The sequence below is a fragment of the Periplaneta americana genome, chromosome 2 (assembly GCF_040183065.1).
Source record: "Periplaneta americana isolate PAMFEO1 chromosome 2, P.americana_PAMFEO1_priV1, whole genome shotgun sequence".
Taxonomy (NCBI): Eukaryota; Metazoa; Arthropoda; class Insecta; order Blattodea; family Blattidae; genus Periplaneta; species Periplaneta americana.
The window spans coordinates 35,157,903-35,176,688 of record NC_091118.1 but is presented as its reverse complement, the minus strand read 5'-3'; the positions used below and the strand labels follow the sequence as shown (position 1 = coordinate 35,176,688).

Here is an 18,786-nt window from a genome sequence, read left to right as displayed (position 1 = left end):
CGGTAGCAGCACATGTTGTGATTGTTGCCTGTTTCAAAACTAAGGTTGGTTCTTTGTCGGCATTTATGCCTCCAAACATGTTAAATTCGGTGAAATCTATTGCGAGTGTCGTGAGATTCAAAACATTTTGTTTCCTTTATCAGTGGTTTCATGGCCGGTGTGAAGCAAACTTTCCACTTTTTAAATGCCTTAAATTTCGCAGTGAATGCATGTATAAATTATAAAAAGTAAGAGTAAAATGCGAAACTTTACAGTGAGTTAGGCATTTTTAGGCGAATATTAACAAATTAGGCTCTAATAACCGTTTTAGGGCATTTTAGGGCACTATAAAACTCTTTGAATACCTTTCAATTACCATGAAACACAAATATTAATAATTATTTTTACTTTTCTCCTAAAGAAACAAAATAGGCATTTGCCCTAGAATCCGATGTCTGATTATTATTATTATTATTATTATTATTATTATTATTATTATTATTATTATTATTATTATTAGTATTAATTATTAGTATTATTATTAATTGTATTTTAATTAATAAGTTTATTATTGTCATTATTGAGTGTAATTGGTTACCAGTGCCACCGGGTATATACCATTGCAGTGTGAATAAATACATACATACCTAAGAAGCTGTAACTTAAAAAATGCTAATTTCTAAATCACCTACATAAGTAAGTTACCTACACATTTATACAGTATTGTACTAACTTGCTACAGACAAGAGGAATTGCCAATGAACGAATGAGTAAACCTTTCTTGGTCTACAGCACTTGGAGATATACCTCAATGGAGCCAAAGCAGGAGTCATTTACTTTTCTATGGGTTCACTTATTCGAAGTGAGACATTTACAAACAACAAGCTGCGAGCATTCATCGACGCTTTCTCACAGTTACCGCAGCGTGTTCTGTGGAAGGCAAGTCACGTCTCTGGACTTCCGGCAAATGTCAAGACTGCAGCTTGGGTACCACAGCTTGAGGTACTCAGTAAGTTTATCAGTTTGCTTATGTTTGTGAAGAATTTTCCATAACTTATGGACTACACTTCAGGAATGAATTAAGATCTCAGAGATAAAAAAAAAACTGAGTACACTGCTCCGTCGATGTATGAGAAAGCCAATATTTATCTACTTACAAGCAAACATTCTTCCACCGTGTTTAATAATGTCAAAACAAGTGCTTGTAGAACTTTTAGCCACTCGAACACAATTACGTGGGCCGTAAAAATAAGTTTCCCTGCGACGCTCACTTACTTACTGGCTTTTAAGGAACCCTGAGGTTCATTGCCGCCCTCACATAAGCCCGCCATTGGTCCCTATCCTGAGCAAGATTAATCCAGTCTCTACCATCATATCCCACCTCCCTCAAATCCATTTTAATATTATCGTCCCACCTACGTCTCGGCCTCCCCAAAGGTCTTTTTCCCTCCGGCCTCCCAACTAACACTCTATATGCATTTCTGGATTCGCCCATACGTGCTACATGTCCTGCCCATCTCAAACGTCTGGATTTTATGTTTCTAATTATGTCAGGTGAAGAATACAATGCGTGCAGCTCTGCGTTGTGTAACTTTCTCCATTCTCTTGTAACTTCATCCCTCTTAGCCCCAAATATTTTCCTAAGAACCTTATTCTCAAACACCCTTAACCTATGTTCCTCTCTCAAAGTGAGAGTCTAAGTTTCACAACCATACAGAACAACCGGTAATATAACTGTTTTATAAATTCTAACTTTCAGATTTTTTGACAGAAGACTAGATGATAAAAGCTTCTCAACCGAATAATAACACGCATTTCCCATATTTATTCTGCGTTTAATTTTCTCCCGAGTGTCATTTATATTTGTTACTGTTGCTCCAAGATATTTGACGCTTACAGAAAGAAAACACAATTTCTTTGCAAATATCTATTGGAACAGTTACAGCAATTGTTTAGTTATATTTCAACATATTTCCTACTGGAATTGAGATTTTTGTCATACCATGGGATCGACAGAGAGATCCAGGCGCCTGTTACACACTGGTTCCGATCCCAGGCGGCAGACTTCTACGACATAGAGATACAAACGTTGATCCTACGATATGACAAATGTCGCAGTTCCGATGGGGAATGTTGAAAAATAGCTCAACAGTTGCTGCATCTGTTCCAATAAATATTTCCATGAAATTGTGTTTTCTTTCTGTAAACGACTCAGGAAAACTTATTTTTTACGCCCCCCGTAATTGCGCTCGATTGACCAAAATTTCTATAAGCACTTGTTTTGACATTATTAACATGTTGGAAGAAAGAAAAAAAAATCATCTGCCCTGTGAGAATGTTTGCTTGTTAGATATAACACGTGGAGCAAGTATTTTGAAATTAGAAAGCATCATTTTTAAGTAGAGCATGAAAGTCAAAGAATATTATGGACAGTAAAAACACAGACCAGTATATAGTCATGAAGCTCAATATATAATAAATATGCATCCATAGACAGTTGCTAACCACTAGGATTGCTACTATCGCCTCATTACTCACAATGCGAAATAGTACCTGCACAGTCTATTGTTCCTAGCAACCTCATCAACTCATGCTTCGTCATTGTATATACTAGACTGTGGTAAAAATCGATGATACGGGAATGGAGGGAACTAAGCCAGGAGATAATGAAGTAGAGCGGCCAATACAACAAATACGTATATTGTGTATACCTCTTTTTAGAACTGTCCATCATCTGATTAAATTATATTGAAACATTCTTCTGCTTCTAATACACTGTCATCTCCGGCATTTCCGACTGGCCTACATACAGTGACACAATTGTCACTTTATAAATCAATGTACTTTTTTAAGGGAATAACTTGAGAATGTCTTCCGACGGTTCAAAATTGTGGCAACATATTCCTTGTATGCTTAGATTAGATGAATGCGTGCACGTAATATTGACAATAACATCTGCATCGTCATTCGATTTCTTAATTTTGTCTTAACACTATTCATAATCAAAAACAGTCTTATTATTTACGGGAAGCGAAAGAACTATGGTCTCTAATGTTACAAGAGTGGTTTCTTCTTGCTTAGGTCTATTTGTATCAAGTACAAAACCCCAGGAAATTATAATAATAATAGTTTTATTTTCCCTGGCAGAGTTAAGGCCATCAGGCCTTCTCTTCCACTCAACCAGGATCAAATCACATACAGAAAAATTCATAACTATGTTATTATATTCATAATACTGCCTAATTTCTTTTGCTATGCTTTATTTAAATATCAACAATTAAAACAATTCAAATTTAATCTTTCAAGTCGATGCATGCACTTTTACTTACAATTGATTTATTATCAGAATCGTAATATTTTAAGTTATTTAAGGTTATGATAAGAAGGGAACTATAAAATAAATTATTATTATTATTATTATTATTATTATTATTATTATTATTATTATTAATCGCGTCCTGACGACATTAAGGTTTCATGCTACAATTTTATTTATTTTGTATTACTTCTATTTGTTATTTTAAAGATATTTTGATATAGCCCTATAATATTAATAATAATAATAACAATAATAACAGTAATAATAGAAATAATAACAGTAATAATAATAATAATAATAATAATAGCAATAATAATAGTAATAATCATAGTAATAATTGTAATAGCAATAGTAATAATAGTAGTAATAAAATAATAATAATAATAATAATAATAATAATAATAATAATAATAATAATAATAATAATAGAGAATGGAGAAAGCTACACAAAGCAGAACTGCACGCATTGTATTCTTCACCTGACATAATTAGGAACATTAAATCTAGACGTTTGAGATGGGCAGGGCATGTAGCACGTAAAGTCGAATCCAGAAATGCATATAGAGTGTTAGTTGGGAGGCCGGAGGGAAAAAGACCTTTGGGGAGGCCGAGACGTAGATGAGAGGATAATATTAAAATAAATTTGAGGAAGATGGGATATGATGATAGAGACTGGATTAATCTTGTACAGGATCAGTGTTGCCAACAGTTGATATAATCCCGCTGGATGACTTTCAAAAACCCGTGATTTTCTAACGAAAATCTCAAGATTTTAATGTGTATTTATTATTATTCAATTTTATAATAATAATAATAATAATAATAATAATAATAATAATAATAATAATAATAATAATAATAATTATAATGGTCAAGGCAGAGCATCCACGTGCCAATGTAACATCCTCCCGCCAATGTAACGAATATCGCACACTTTTATCTTTGGCAATGTAGCGCTATAAAGCAATTTTGAACACTTTTATTATAGTCACAACACATTTCAATTCTTATTGCATCATATAGGCCTACTCGTAAATGGAATTATCATTACAGCAACACATTCATTATTTTACAAAACAGACACTGAACAAACTAAAAGTAATAATTATGAAAGTTGCCATATTTTCTTCCCGACATCACGATCCACTTCCACTAGGTGGTACCCGACACGGCATTTAGCAGGGATGGCAATATAATTATGCAAACGAAATGATACTAAACGTAAGGAATGTTACTATAGGTGTGTAGTATTGTGTGACAGGTTAGGTTACGTTAGATTAGGTATACTCGTGTTATGTGGCAGGTTGGGTTAGGTTGTTCAAGTGTGTATTATTGTTATTATTGTTATTATTATTGTTATTATTGTTATTATTATTATTATTTTATTATTATTATTATTATTATTATTATTATTATTATTATTATTATTATTATTATTATTATTATTATTATATTGGCTACACTGAAACCTCCAGCATTTTCCCCTCAAATACGTCACATTCACGAAATATGGCCGTGTTCTTATTTCACGTAAGACAATTTTGTTATGTGAGTACCGGTATGTACAGTAGGTATTTGGAGCGAGTTGGGTGGACATACAGCTCTCCCTATAATCGCCCAATTTCCAGTACTCCATATTATAAATCTAAGGAATTTGCATTGACAATATCCTATAGTGCCACGTACATAAGTAACCTTAACAATAATAATAATAATAATAATAATAATAATAATAATAATAATAATAATAATAATAATAATAATAATAATGTGATAGCGCACAAGTTTAACTTTCGCAGAGGCTGGTCAATGAAGCTTTCGTTTCGGCACAATGTAAGACATTCAATTTTATATGCATGCAATTAGTATTGATATGAAACATATAATTTACAAATCACTCACTCAAAATATCCGCTCCTCCGGATCATCTCCATCTGAATCTTCTAACGCAGGAATATAATGCTATGACTGTGAGGCCCCCGGGGTGGTATTCCTAGCCTGTCCACTTTCATTTCTGTGCGTAGCGAAGGTATCTGTTTTCTCCAAAACGGTGGTACCTGATAATTCTTGCAACACTTGTTCACACGACCCAGATCTGCCCGTATTGTCAGAATTGCATTTATTAATAAAATTCTGTCCCCATCCGGTTTCGTAGAATTCACGACGTTCATCATACTAAATACTCTCTCCACTTGAGCATTAGACCAAGAAAGTACGTACAATAAGATAAACCAACTCTTGAAAAGGATTTATATTAGATGCGACCCTATACCTTCACTCCAGAAATCAACTGCGTTTGTCTTTAACCCTCGGTCTATACCTGGGGTCTTTTGTGACCCCACTCCTTTATTTTTTACAAATGCATATGTAAAATGTTGACATAACTCTCCCATGTTCCAGATATGCTATTTGTGAACATTTGGCTACAATTATGTTACATTGTCATGATCCTAGTATAAGCGGTATAACAATTTTTTTCATTTTTATCACATGGGGTCAGAAAAGACCCCAGGTATAGAGTACGCTATACTAATTTTTTTAATGAATTTATTACTTGGTCTCGCTCTTGGTGTATTTTATGACAACAATGTGACAAATACAGATCGAATATTGATATTTCTTGAACTGGGATGTACTGTTGTGAGATATTTGAAAATTTTTAGTTAACTGTTTTCAGTTTGCAGTAGATTTCTGATGAAGTAATAATAATTTATAATATTGATTTGCAGAAAGGTTATAGACTTAATCATGCTCTAAAAGACGCAGACCACAGTGATAGTGAATGTGACAATGATTTCATATTCGAAAGCGACGGCGGTGTTGCGGAAGTAGATGTGACAGGAAGATATTCAAGTTGAAGACGAAATAGATATTAATTCTATTGATGCAGATGATAACGTCAATGTATTAGTGACACATTTACTTACATCAAGAAATGGACAACTGAACTATGCTACTCAGCCATCACCACAGCGTAAGCAACCTTCTAGAAATATAGTGGGCCAAACAGCTAACATTCCTCAGCATATTAGGTCATAGCCTACTTGCAAATTAGATCGGATTGTTTCTCTCTTTTTATAACTGATCACATGTTGAATAGAATATCAATGCATACTAACAATCGTGATGAAGATGTGAAAGATAAATACATTTCCCTTCAACACTGGAGTAAGCCGGATTCAACAAAACTACAGGCTTTCTTCGGTCTTCTCATAACAGCAGGGGTGCACACAGCAAGGGGGAAACTACTTGATGAATTTTGGTCCAAAGAATAAGGTTTGCCTATTTTCCGAGTTACAATGAGTTATTCGCGATTTTCAAGTATTTTGATGTGTCTCCGTTTCGAAGACAAACTGACAAGGAAAGAAAGGAAAGCTGCATGAGGGTCAAAAGCAGAAGTCATACGTGCAGTTTCTGAAATGTTTGTTGATGGGTGTATATCGTCTTATATTCCTGAACCGTACACTACAGTAGATGAACACCTGTATATATTCAGAGACGATGTCCAATCAAAGTTTACATTTCTTCCAAGCCAGAGAAACATGGGATAAAGGTATGGGCTGCCGTGGATCGTGAGACAAACTTTATGATAAATGCACAAATTTATACAGTAAAGTCTGCAGAGGAAAGAGAGCTAAGTCAAGGAAAAGATATTGTAAATGATATTGTGGATTATGTGAGAGGAAGTAGAAGGAATGTTACTATTGACAATTTTTTCACAAGTTTTGAATTAGGATAAGAACTGCTACAGAAGAACCTAACACTAGTGGGAACACTTCGAGCCAATCGAAAAGAGATCCCTAAAGATGTAAAGTAAAGTAAAGCAAAGTAAATCCATGACGCTTCAGCCCATGAAGGCCCAAGATCGACCAGCGGACTGCTGGCCTCAGGTCCACATGCCGAAGCACAGGTGGACGATCATCCAACCAGAATGGACGTATCGTGTGGTTAGCACAATGATCCCCCCAGCCGTTACAGCTGGTTTGCGAAACCGGATTTTCGCTACCTATCGTAGATCCCCAAGTGCATCACAATGCTGGGTGGGCACCGGTTCCATACACTGGCTGACATTTCATGAGAAAATTTCTTCCACCATGGGGAATGGAACCAACGCGCATTCCGTAACGCGAGTCCTAGGCAGGATGCCTTAGACAATGATGCCACGGCGCGGAACATGTTACAAATGGATGAATACAAAAACACCCTGCATAATGACATTCTAATATGAGATAATTTATAGTGTAGTAATTATTAGTCATTGTATTTTATTATTATTAGACTTATGGCATTCTAAAGTGTTATTAACAACAACAAAACAACAGTGCAATGCGTTTGCGAGAATTATGTGCCGTTAAATTTTCATTAACACTTTTTAACAGTAATAAAACAACTTTACTAAAAATGTACTCCCATAAAATCTTGAATAAATACCAAAATACATAAATTATCCAATAATTATCCTTACAACTTCCTATTTTCAAGTTAGTTGAAAGAAATCTATCCGGGGTCAAAAAATACCCCAGGTATAGAGTACGTTTTTTCAAAGCAGATATAGACCGAGGGTTAATTTGCACTTCATGTAGCTACTCTTTACGAAATCGTTGCCGATACTGAGGTCCCATATCTCAATTATATTTACGAATAAATAGCACAAAGAAAGGATTAACGATATTTTACCGGTATATTTATGAAACGAGTAATAGTTAACACTGTCACGGTACACGTCTTACACAAATAATATTCTTTAATCAAATTGAATTTGATCTCTCTGTAATCTCTATATTACAGTCATTGCTGAACACGTAAAGTACTAATGCACGGCGGCAGCAGATGTTCGATTCTTGGCGTTTGAGTAAAATGCCGCCGCACTTACGTATATGTTATTACTGTCTGATGTTAGAATCTACCGGTATTAAACTTGCAGAAATAACAATAATGCTAATATGAATTTCATTTCAGAAACTTTAAAGATTAAAAACTGTTAGTATTCCCTTTAGGTGGGATTAATATAATTGAATCGGTCGTAGCCAAAAGGAATTAAGTCAAAATATTCAGCTTTTGGATTATGGCAACAATTTCAACAACGGTTGTCATGCGCATCGAACAGTGGAAGAAGGAACTAAGTCAGACTTTTAAATGTTCTTTGGTCTTCTATAACATAACAATATATACATTTGTAGAATGTTTTTTGTTTCTCCTGTAAAGTTGTGAAAAGTAACTTAGTTCCTTTTAGCTCCGACTGATTCAATTTTACCCGCGAGACGGTTATCCAAAAACGCTCGATTTAGCGGGAAAACCGCTGAATTGGCAACACTGTAGAGGATAGGGACCAACGGCGGGCTTATGTGAGGGCGACAATGAACCCGCGGGTTTCTTAAAAGCCATTTGTAAATAATAATAATAATAATAATAATAATAATAATAATAATAATAATAATAGTACGACAGCCCATGAAGAGCCAGAACCGAACAGCCGGTTGCTGACTTCACGTTCGAATGCCTAAGTAGAGGTGGGCGATCATCCAGCCTGAACGGAGATACCGGTATCGTGTGCTTAGCACGATGATCCCCCAAACCGGGATACAAGTTTATCAAATGAAAATGTGATATTTATGTATAGCATGCATAAGCAATGTTCTTTCACATTTCTGATAATAGCTTTAATAATTGTCACTGTAATCATGTAGGTAATCGATTACAAAAATCCCAACTCTGATAAGAAAGTGAAGAGTATGTATGTAGATCTATTTATATTTATGATGTTACCATTGCCTTCCATTTGCCGTTTTCTTTAAAAAATGTGTGATCTTGGAATTAATGACATACTTCTTCATATCAAAACATTAATATTAATAATACCACAGGTCTTTCGATCAATAAATGGAAAGCAAAACCTTGCACTATGAAACAAATTAATCATTAAATTAGCATCGAAAAATAGATCTAAGTCTTAAATCGATGAACACAAACAGGGAACGGTACGTTGAGCGGCCGATTTCGACAATTCATTGTTGTAGTCAGTAGTGTTTTGAACCATAGGAAAAAAGAGCGTTCAAGTAATTTTAATTGCTTGCAAATACTTGGACTCCAAGTAGGCCTAAATTCCCCTTCCACTTTCTGTTATGCCCACATCATCAATATCTTTTATAATATTATATTTTTTTCTACGGTATCCACTAAATATCGATTTCAAACCGCGACAAATGAGCTGTGCGTGCACTCTTCTTTGCCGGCTCCATGTTCGATGTTTATATCATTCTATGTGTGAGCTGTGATGTTTCCCTCCCGAGTAACATTAAATAAAGTGGGTCTATATGGAAGTTGCGCGTTCAGTTTCGCACCTAGCGGAAAATATCGATTTATTAGTTCTGATTAAGAGGAGGAAATCGTGTCTATATTAAACCATGTTCAAACAATGCATATTGAAGATGAAAACTTTTCCAAATGGCGATAGTCGCAATTCTTTAAAAATAGGTCGCAAAGTCACTATTTATGTAGCCCAAACGGCGAAATATCGCCTACTCTGGTCACCCTGGTTAGAAGTTGAACTGATAAAACGTTTATTATTATCGCGTTTTCGAGCAAAGTTACAATTTTGGCGGAAAGTTTGTTTTGATTCTGCATTGTTATTTCTCAATGTTAAGAATAATAATGATATAGTATATTCTTAAAGAGAAATAATCTACGTTTATAGCAATGTATATTTAATTCATTTCGTTTTTAAAATATATGTTTTGAAGTTATGACTTACAACATCAGTGTATTATTAGTATTTCATATTTAAATACTCTGGTTTTCTGTTTCGTTACTAGTGTTGGCCTGTAGGAGGAGGGAAAAACCTCACCTTCCAACAAACTTAGAAAGTAGTGGAATGAAAAGGCAACGCAAGAAGTCATAAAACGAGTTGGAAAAAAGACGTGAGAGACGATTGATATGGATTCAATATTACGGCTGGGAAAATACCTTCTAATGAAGAAGCTGAATGCTTGTTCTGTGCTTTTTTAGTAGAGGCCATTTTTACTTTGCAATTTTGTTAATATTGTAACTTATTAATAGTACTAGCCGTACCCGTGCGCTCCGCTGCACCCGTTAGAAATAAATATAAAGTAATTACATAATTAAAATAGGACATTTGATCCAGGGAACATTCCTGTTTGATAGAAGGACAAATCGTTTAATATGTTACTTAATTTAAATTCCATCCAAATAATTAAAATGCGATCAGTTTTGTCCAGAGACCACTCATTTGGTGCAATGACAATTCCTTTAACATGTTTCTTAATTTTTATTACATGCAACCATAGTTTAATGAACATTGACATCATTTAGATTTAATGTGTATACTTTATTTTACTTGTTATAGGTTTCCATTGAATTATGGTAATAACTTCATTTTAACCCTTGTTTTCTACATATTCAGTAAATGGCGCTTGGCCCACTATGGTTCTGAACCCTTCAAATAACTTAAATTATATTATATAATATTACATTACATTATAAATTATATTATATTATATCAGAAGTTACTGTAGTAACATTATAGCATTATGTCCATCTAGAGAAGCTACACTTTCTAATGGTGAAATAATAATTAATTGTACAAATCGGTTAATTCAGCTTCCGATATTACTTCATACAAACACAGAAACATTCTCTGTAGGCTATCTTTCATAGCTTTCGATTGTTGCTGTCCAAGGCCCCTTATATACGAAGTCATTTGTTTTTTATTTCATTATACGGCCTTAGATGGCAGTTATTTTAATTTTAAAACTCATTTATCTCATTAAATATCAGTCCTATCAAAATTTTTCAAGGAATAAAACTTATCGCAAATTATTTTCAAAGAAACTTTTGTTATGTATCATTTTTCACAAAAATCAATAATAAGCGAGATAATTCGATTTATTTAATTCAGGCCCCCTTATAACCCCCTTTTAAATAATGTATTTTGAATGCCATATAGCCTAAAATCTAATTTATAACGAACTTAATTTATATTCCAAATTTCATCGAAATCCGTTCAGCCATTATCGCGTGAAAAGGTAACAAACATACAACAGACAGACAGACATACAAACAAAAATAAAAAAAAGCGATTTTCAGGGTGGTTAATTATATATGTTAGGACCAATTATTTTTGGAAAATCGAAAATTACCAGAAAAATTTCGGCTACAGATTTATTATTAGTACAGATATCATATTTTTGTACCTCCACTTTTTAAGAAGGAAATATGTTACATTTTGAGGAAATTATTTTTTCAAACATCTTACATCATCTTACGAACTTCTAAGTCCGGTGTATCATTAACAGGAACATTCAGTAATAAACAAGACGATACTTCAGTGCAGTGGCGGCTCGTGAGATTTGATGTTGGGGGTTCACATATTGAATATCGGTATTCATAAATAAGTTACGGCATTAATTTAGGCCTATAGCATTACTGTTTTCGTGTACATGAACTCGTTCTCAGAAAAAATAAACATAAAATCAAACTGTAAGAATCAAATGCTCACCTAACCCAGTAATTCGGAAGAGGATGGTGTTGCTGTTGAAGGTTTGTAGTGAAAATCCATCCTTCTCTCCTTTTTTGTTGAAAATATGTTGATCACTCTCTCGCTGAAATCCACACATTCCGTAACCATAGATTTTTCAATGGATAGCACTGCTAAGGCCGTTAGACGTTCTTTCTCCATCGTACTTCGAAGAAACATTTTCACCCGAGTTTGACTGTGTAAAGTTTTATTAGCACTTTCCAATTTAGAGTGAAACGGGGGGCACTGTTAAGTACACAGAATGTTATACAAAACTCTGTTATTTAACAAACACACTTTGAACTATATAAAACGCCACAAGTGCCACTATGGATTTTTCAATGAAAAATTCCAGATCTCACCGGGACTCGAACCCGGGTTGCCTGCGTGACAGGCCGGAGGCCTGACCACTCAGCCACAGCACGGGTTCAGCGAGAAGATTACCGCTAACATTTCAAACGGTCTGATCACCTCCACTTGCAAGTGGGGCTGCTGTATAGGACATTGCAGAACTAAGATGACACAAACAAAATTCAACCAATGGAATATATTAACTAAAAACACAGAACTATACTAAAAATAATTTCATCGAAAAATATTGTAGATCTTCCTAATTCTATAATTTTTCTCATTGTACTCAAAAATTCGTTGCGACGGGCAACTCCGTCGCTACGTTCCATTCGGTATTTCTCACTGTCCTCATTTCTGCTGTACTGGAGTCCAATAGCTTTTAGTCCTTTCCCCAATAAGGAACGTGAAATTTTAATTCGTATGTTTCGTATTTTGTGGGCTTCCGGGAAAATATCTTCTAAACTGAATCTAAAGCCGTGTTTATATAAAGTCCTGTCCGTCTTAAAGTTTCCTGCTTAAATGTTTGCTATTTTGTAACAGGAGAGTCGCGAATACTTTTTTTTTTGGAAAGGCTTTTAAGATTTTTTCCCGATTCAATTTCTTTCAAACAGAGATTAAGGGTGTTTGAGAATAAGGTTCTTAGGAAAATATTTGGGGCTAAGAGGGATGAAGTTACAGGAGAATGAAGAAAGTTACACAACGCAGAGCTGCACGCATTGTATTCTTCACCTGACATAATTAGGAACATTAAATCCAGGCGTTTGAGATAGGCAGGTCATGTAGCACGTATGGGCGAATCCAGAAGTGCATATAGAGTGTTAGTTGGGAGGCCGGAGGGAAAAAGACCTTTGGGGAGGCCGAGACGTAGATGGGAAGATAATATTAAAATGGATTTGAGGGAGGTGGGATATGATGGTAGAGACTGGATTAATCTTGCTCAGAATAGGGACCAATGACGAGCTTATGTGAGGGCGGCAATGAACCTCCGGGTTCCTTAAAAGCCAGTAAGTAAGTAACTACATATCGCAATTTTAGATACATCAGTCGCTTAAAGTATTCTTTCCAAAACATGACCAACGGTAATTGATTGTTGCCCATTCCTTGCATTGTCATATTCGCTCTGGAAATAAATATAAACACGACACACGATTTCTTTGGTATCAGTGTGTATGTAATGTCCAACAACACCTATTAAACATAAAACAATTAATTACTGAGTACTTCAATCGCAATATCCATTATCTTGACTGAAAAGTAATTGCAAATTATGTTTTAAAAACAATTTCACTAGGTTACAAGCAAGCCTAGACTGAGAGAGGATAACAAAGAACGTTAACATGTAGAAACATTGTCAAAGAGTTGTGCGGTAATAGGTAGCACATCCCCAACTCCCTCTTGTTACTGATTGGCATGGTTCGCCCTGATGTTTAAACTTGGTCTACACCTGTGGAGTAACGATCAGTGCGTCTGTCTGCGAAACCAGGTGGCCCGGGTTCGAATCCCGGTCGGGGCAAGTCACCTGGTTGAGGTTTTTTCCGGGGTTTTCCCTCAACCCATACGAGCAAATGCTGGGTAACTTTCGGTGCTGGACCCCGAACTCATTTCACCGGCATTATCACCTTCATTTCATTCAGACGCTAAATAACCTAGATGTTGATAGAGCGTCGTAAAATAACCCAATAAAAAATGTTTAAACTTAACAGCGAGAAGTTCCCATCTGTATATAAAAGAGAGTATAAGGATTTTATTCTTTATTAAATGCATTGTTCTGGCAGCTTTGAACATGGGAACTTTGCATGGTAACCTATGCTCATTTAGGGTTAAATTACTTCACCTGATCTTGCAGATTTGTGACAAATAAACATGTAATATCAACTGCTCTTAAAATGATTTACTGTCTCTAATCTTTCGAGACAATTTATAGACTTCCATCATCAGGATGGAATTGCCCAATACCTGAGAAGTCGCCTAATCTGCTCGGTTCCTTAGGTCTGAACGAATTAAAAAAATTAATTATGCAGAAATTAATGAGAATATTATTCCGTTTCAGACCATCCCAACGTCCGAGTCTTCATAACTCATGGCGGGAATCTGGGAACTCAAGAAGCTATTTATGCCGGAGTACCCATGGTAGGCATACCTATGGCACATGACCAGCCACTCAACGTCAAGAACTGCGTTTCCAAAGGAGTGGCTGTACAGTTGGATTACGACTCCATCACAACAGAAAACGTCCTCAAGGTTCTGAACAAAGTACTGCATGATCCTAGGTGAGTTAGTCATTGTTAGAAATTACATGTTGAATTATTTTCACTGTTGGAAGTCAGTTATGCGATCCCCCAAACTAGGGAAGGTGAGAGTAGAAAATAGACGGATATTAATGTCTAGGCTTCAATTGTGACTGTTTAACACGCCGACATTACGGTGTGTAGTGAACATATAGATAATTTAACTTTTGATTTAAAAACTCTAATAATGCAGAAAAATTGTATGTTAAAGATAGGTTTAATATACCTATTAACTTTGAATTTCTGACTCAATAACCTCTTGAGAGCTGTACACAACTCGATATTTTAAAAAATTCGTACATTACGGTGCGCAAATTTATTTACTAGTAAAACTCGGATGTGCCATGCCTTTATGTTAGGTATATTTTAATTCAAAGAATAATAAAAATAGAATTATCTCGATGGTGTTCGGGTGAAGGGGTTTAAGTCATTATTTATTTATTTATTTATTTATTTATTTATTTATTTATTTATTTATTTATTTATTTATTTATTTTTTACAAATGGAATTTTGTTCTTCAGGGGAATATATAAGTTAAATTCTACAAGTGGGTGTGCAAAAGTAAAAGAATAGTAGCATTTGATGTATTTTATCTGCGTGTCTGATGTTTTTTCAATTCACTGTGGGCTAATGGCAGCAAATGCACTATCGCCTTTACGTTTTAACTTCGCTCTGGAATATGCCATTAGAGAAGTTCAGGATAACAGAGAGGGTTTGGAATTGAACGGGTTACATCAGCTGCTTGTCTATGCGGATGACGTGAATATGTTAGGAGAAAATCCACAAACGATTAGGGAAAACACGGCAATTCTACTTGAAGCAAGTAAAGCAATAGGTTTGAAAGTAAATCCCGAAAACACGAAATATATGATTATGTGCCGTGACCAGAATATTGTACGAAATGGAAATATAAAAATTGGAGACATCCTTCGAAGAGGTGGAAAAATTCAAATATCTTGGAGCAACAGTAACAAATATAAATGACACTCGGGAGGAAATTAAACGCATAATAAATATGGGAAATGCGTGTTATTATTCGGTTGAGAAGCTTTTGTTATCTAGTCTGCTGTCAAAAAATCTGAGAGTTGAATTTAAAAAACAGTTATATTACCGGTTGTTCTTTATGGTTGTGAAACTTGGACTCTCACTTTGAGAGAGGAATAGAGGTTATGAGTGTTTGAGAGTAAGGTTCTTAGGAAAATATTTGGGGCTAAAAGGGATGAAGTTACAGGATAATGGAGAAAGTTACACAACGCAGAACTGCACACATTGTATTCTTCACCTGACATAATTAGGAACATTAAATCCAGTCGTTTGAGATGGGCAGGACATGTAGCACGTATGGGTGAATCCAGAAATGCATGTAGTGTGTTAGTTGGGAGGCCGGAGGGAAAAAGACCTTTGGGGAGGCCGAGACGTAGATGGGAGGATAATATTAAAATGGATTTGAGGGAGGTGGGATATGATGATAGAGACTGGGTTAATCTTGACAAGATAGGGACCAATGGCGGGCTTACGTGAGGGCGGCAATGAACCTGCGTGTTCCTTGAAAGCCATTTGTAAGTAAGTTATAAGAAAATTATTTCCAATAAGGGTGTGATGTTTAATTTAATTCAAAACTAATTTATATGACTTATCTCTCTTTACCCAAACACCATCGATTTAATCCTACTAAGGGGAAGAAACCACTCCGTCACAGCTAGCAACTATTTGTACAGAAATAAAGGGAAAAACATGGCTTTCCACTGTTTCGCATCCTACTGAATGTTTGGGATAATGTAACGAAACATTATGTTTTAGAGTTTTAAATTTCTTCAGTAATAAAATTATACTTACTTAGTAATAAAACATGAGTGTCTTGCAAATTATAATTTAATCCTCATAATAATAAAATATGAAACCATAATAATACTATTAACATAGAAAAGTTATAAATGAAGTCATAGTATGTATGTGTATATACATATATATGTATATATATATATTGCTTGGTTATTTAACGACGCTGTATCAACTATGAGGTTATTTAGCGTCGATGGGATTGTGATAGCGAAATGATATTTGGAGAGATAAGGCCGACGATTCGCCATAGATTACCTGAAATTCGCCTTACGTTTGGGGAAAACCTCGGAAAAAATCCAACCAATTAATGAGCCCAAGAAAGAATCGAACCTGCGCCCGAGCGCAAGTATAGACATATCATATTAATTACCGGTATTTATATAACAATTAAAGGGAAAATCATATTATATCACTTTTTCACATAAATCGGGCATTTCAACAAGATTAGCAATTAATAAATTACATTTAATACTAAACACTTTTTCAGCATCATCTCATATACTTAGCTGAATTCAAGAAATAGGTACTAGCTAAATTTTTTACACCACAGAAAAAAATAGTTCTTACATTGGCTGGATTCAACACTGATTACAACACAACACAAGTAACGTTTCTATATTTTTTGGAACAATATTACATCTTCCAACAGATAATATTGTTTAGTACGATAAAAACACCTTTAAAGTTATAAAAAAAAATTAAGTAGACAGCCAAATTGATTGTTGAAACCTACTGAAAACATTAATTTACATTAAAAATAGACATGGCAACACTGAAAAGATTTTCACTGGATTCGAAAGAATGAACAAAGGTGGTATACGACTCACTTATTTTGTTCCGGTTTCTTGAATTCGTTGGCGCAACGAGTTCAATCATTCTAAAGAGTAATTTGAAGATTTCAGTTGCCCTTGAGAATCCTGGATTGTCGGTGGATTAGATAGCTTGGGGTTTCAAGTTTTTCCTAGAAAATATCTCTATTGTCTCCTTATAATATCTGGAAAGCACGGTTCAGAGGTAGTTACAGAAATGTTAACGGAGGGGAAAATTGCGATAGGTTGCGAGGGTTAAGCGGTGAAAATATAATTGTACGTTCAAAAGTGAGGCGAATTAATTTTCCGTGCGCTATCCAGTAGACCACAATCTCTGCAATGTCCTTGAGAGAAGTTATATATATTAAAATATTTCGTGTGCTTATAATCGCTTGTTTCAGTTACCGTACAAACGCCAAGCGTCTGTCACAGCTGTTCAGAGATCGTCCGCAATCGGCGCTGGACACTGCCATCTACTGGACAGAGTACGTCATCAGACATCGTGGAGCGCCACATCTGCGATCTGCAGCACTAGATCTGACTTGGTACCAACATTTGCTACTAGATGTCATACTTGTACCTATCGCCCTTATGATAGTGTTGGCATTTATGGTATTTTCCAGTTTTAAAATATTGCTCAAACTGGTGAGAGGAAATGTGACATACTCGTACAATGCACTCGAGAACCATTCGTCCTCAAGTTCTGTGTTACGAAAATCTCGGAACGCCATGCAATTGTCAAACTAACGGAATTACATAAAGATTTCGTTGTATAGGTTGTTCATCTCTATCGAGAATTTTTTCTTAAAAAGATGGTTTTCTTGCCGCTGCTTTGTGGCACAGATGTTCTAACTCACTCATTTATAGTGCGTAACACAACTTCGGTATTCAGATTAATGGATGTACCAAGGATGACGTTCTTCTGCTCAAGTAGTAAAGTCTCGTGGTGTGATTGCGAAATTTTATTTATATATTCCCGAACGGCTCTATAGATGACCCTGATCATAACCCAGATACAGGCTATGTTTTATTAGCTTTATCAACATCTTAGGTTATTTGGCGTCTGAATGAGATGACGATGATAATGCCGGTGAAATGATTCGGGGTCCAGCACCGATAGTTACCCAGCATTTGCTCATATTGGGTTGAGGGAAAACGCCGGAAAAACCTCAACCAGGTAACTTACCCCGACCGGAAATCGAACCCGGGCCACCTGGTTTCGCGGCCAGACGCGCCAACAAATACTCCACTGGTGCGATGTTACGAACGGCGATGGACAGGTATGTTTTAATTAGTATGTGATTAGGAAACATCGTGTGTTGTGCATCATGGAATGTGTGTGCATAAAGTAGAAACACATAAGCCTCCTCTCTTTCAGCTTTCTGGATTAAGTCTTTCAAGAGGAGTGGAACTCTAGCCTGAAAAACGAGACAGGAGTCGAAAAAGAGAGAGAGAGAGAGAGAGAGAGAAAGAAAGAAATGAAAATAATAGAAATAAAAGAAACTGAAAAGTGAATTTAGGCCTTCAACATAAGAGAGCTCACAGAGAAAATGCGATTCCAAAAATACAACTTCGGCCACCATGCGAGTCCCAAAACCAGTACTGGAATACGTTAAATCAGAGGCTGAATTTTTTTTGGGATATGAAAAGCCATCTTGTCCACA

At 35.5% G+C, this 18,786-nt stretch overlaps 1 protein-coding gene across 1 annotated transcript in view; it reads left to right on the top strand.

Annotated features, from left to right (window-relative positions):
- Nucleotides 1-17,869, top strand: part of LOC138695163 (UDP-glucosyltransferase 2-like) — a 33,941-nt gene extending 16,072 nt beyond the window's left edge. Inside the window, exons 4-6 of the mRNA XM_069819621.1 lie at nucleotides 772-988; nucleotides 14,233-14,452; nucleotides 17,524-17,869. Coding sequence (XP_069675722.1) covers nucleotides 772-988; nucleotides 14,233-14,452; nucleotides 17,524-17,869 — 783 coding nt within the window. The remainder of the gene's footprint in view (nucleotides 1-771; nucleotides 989-14,232; nucleotides 14,453-17,523) is intronic.
- The last annotated feature ends 917 nt before the right edge of the window (nucleotides 17,870-18,786 follow it).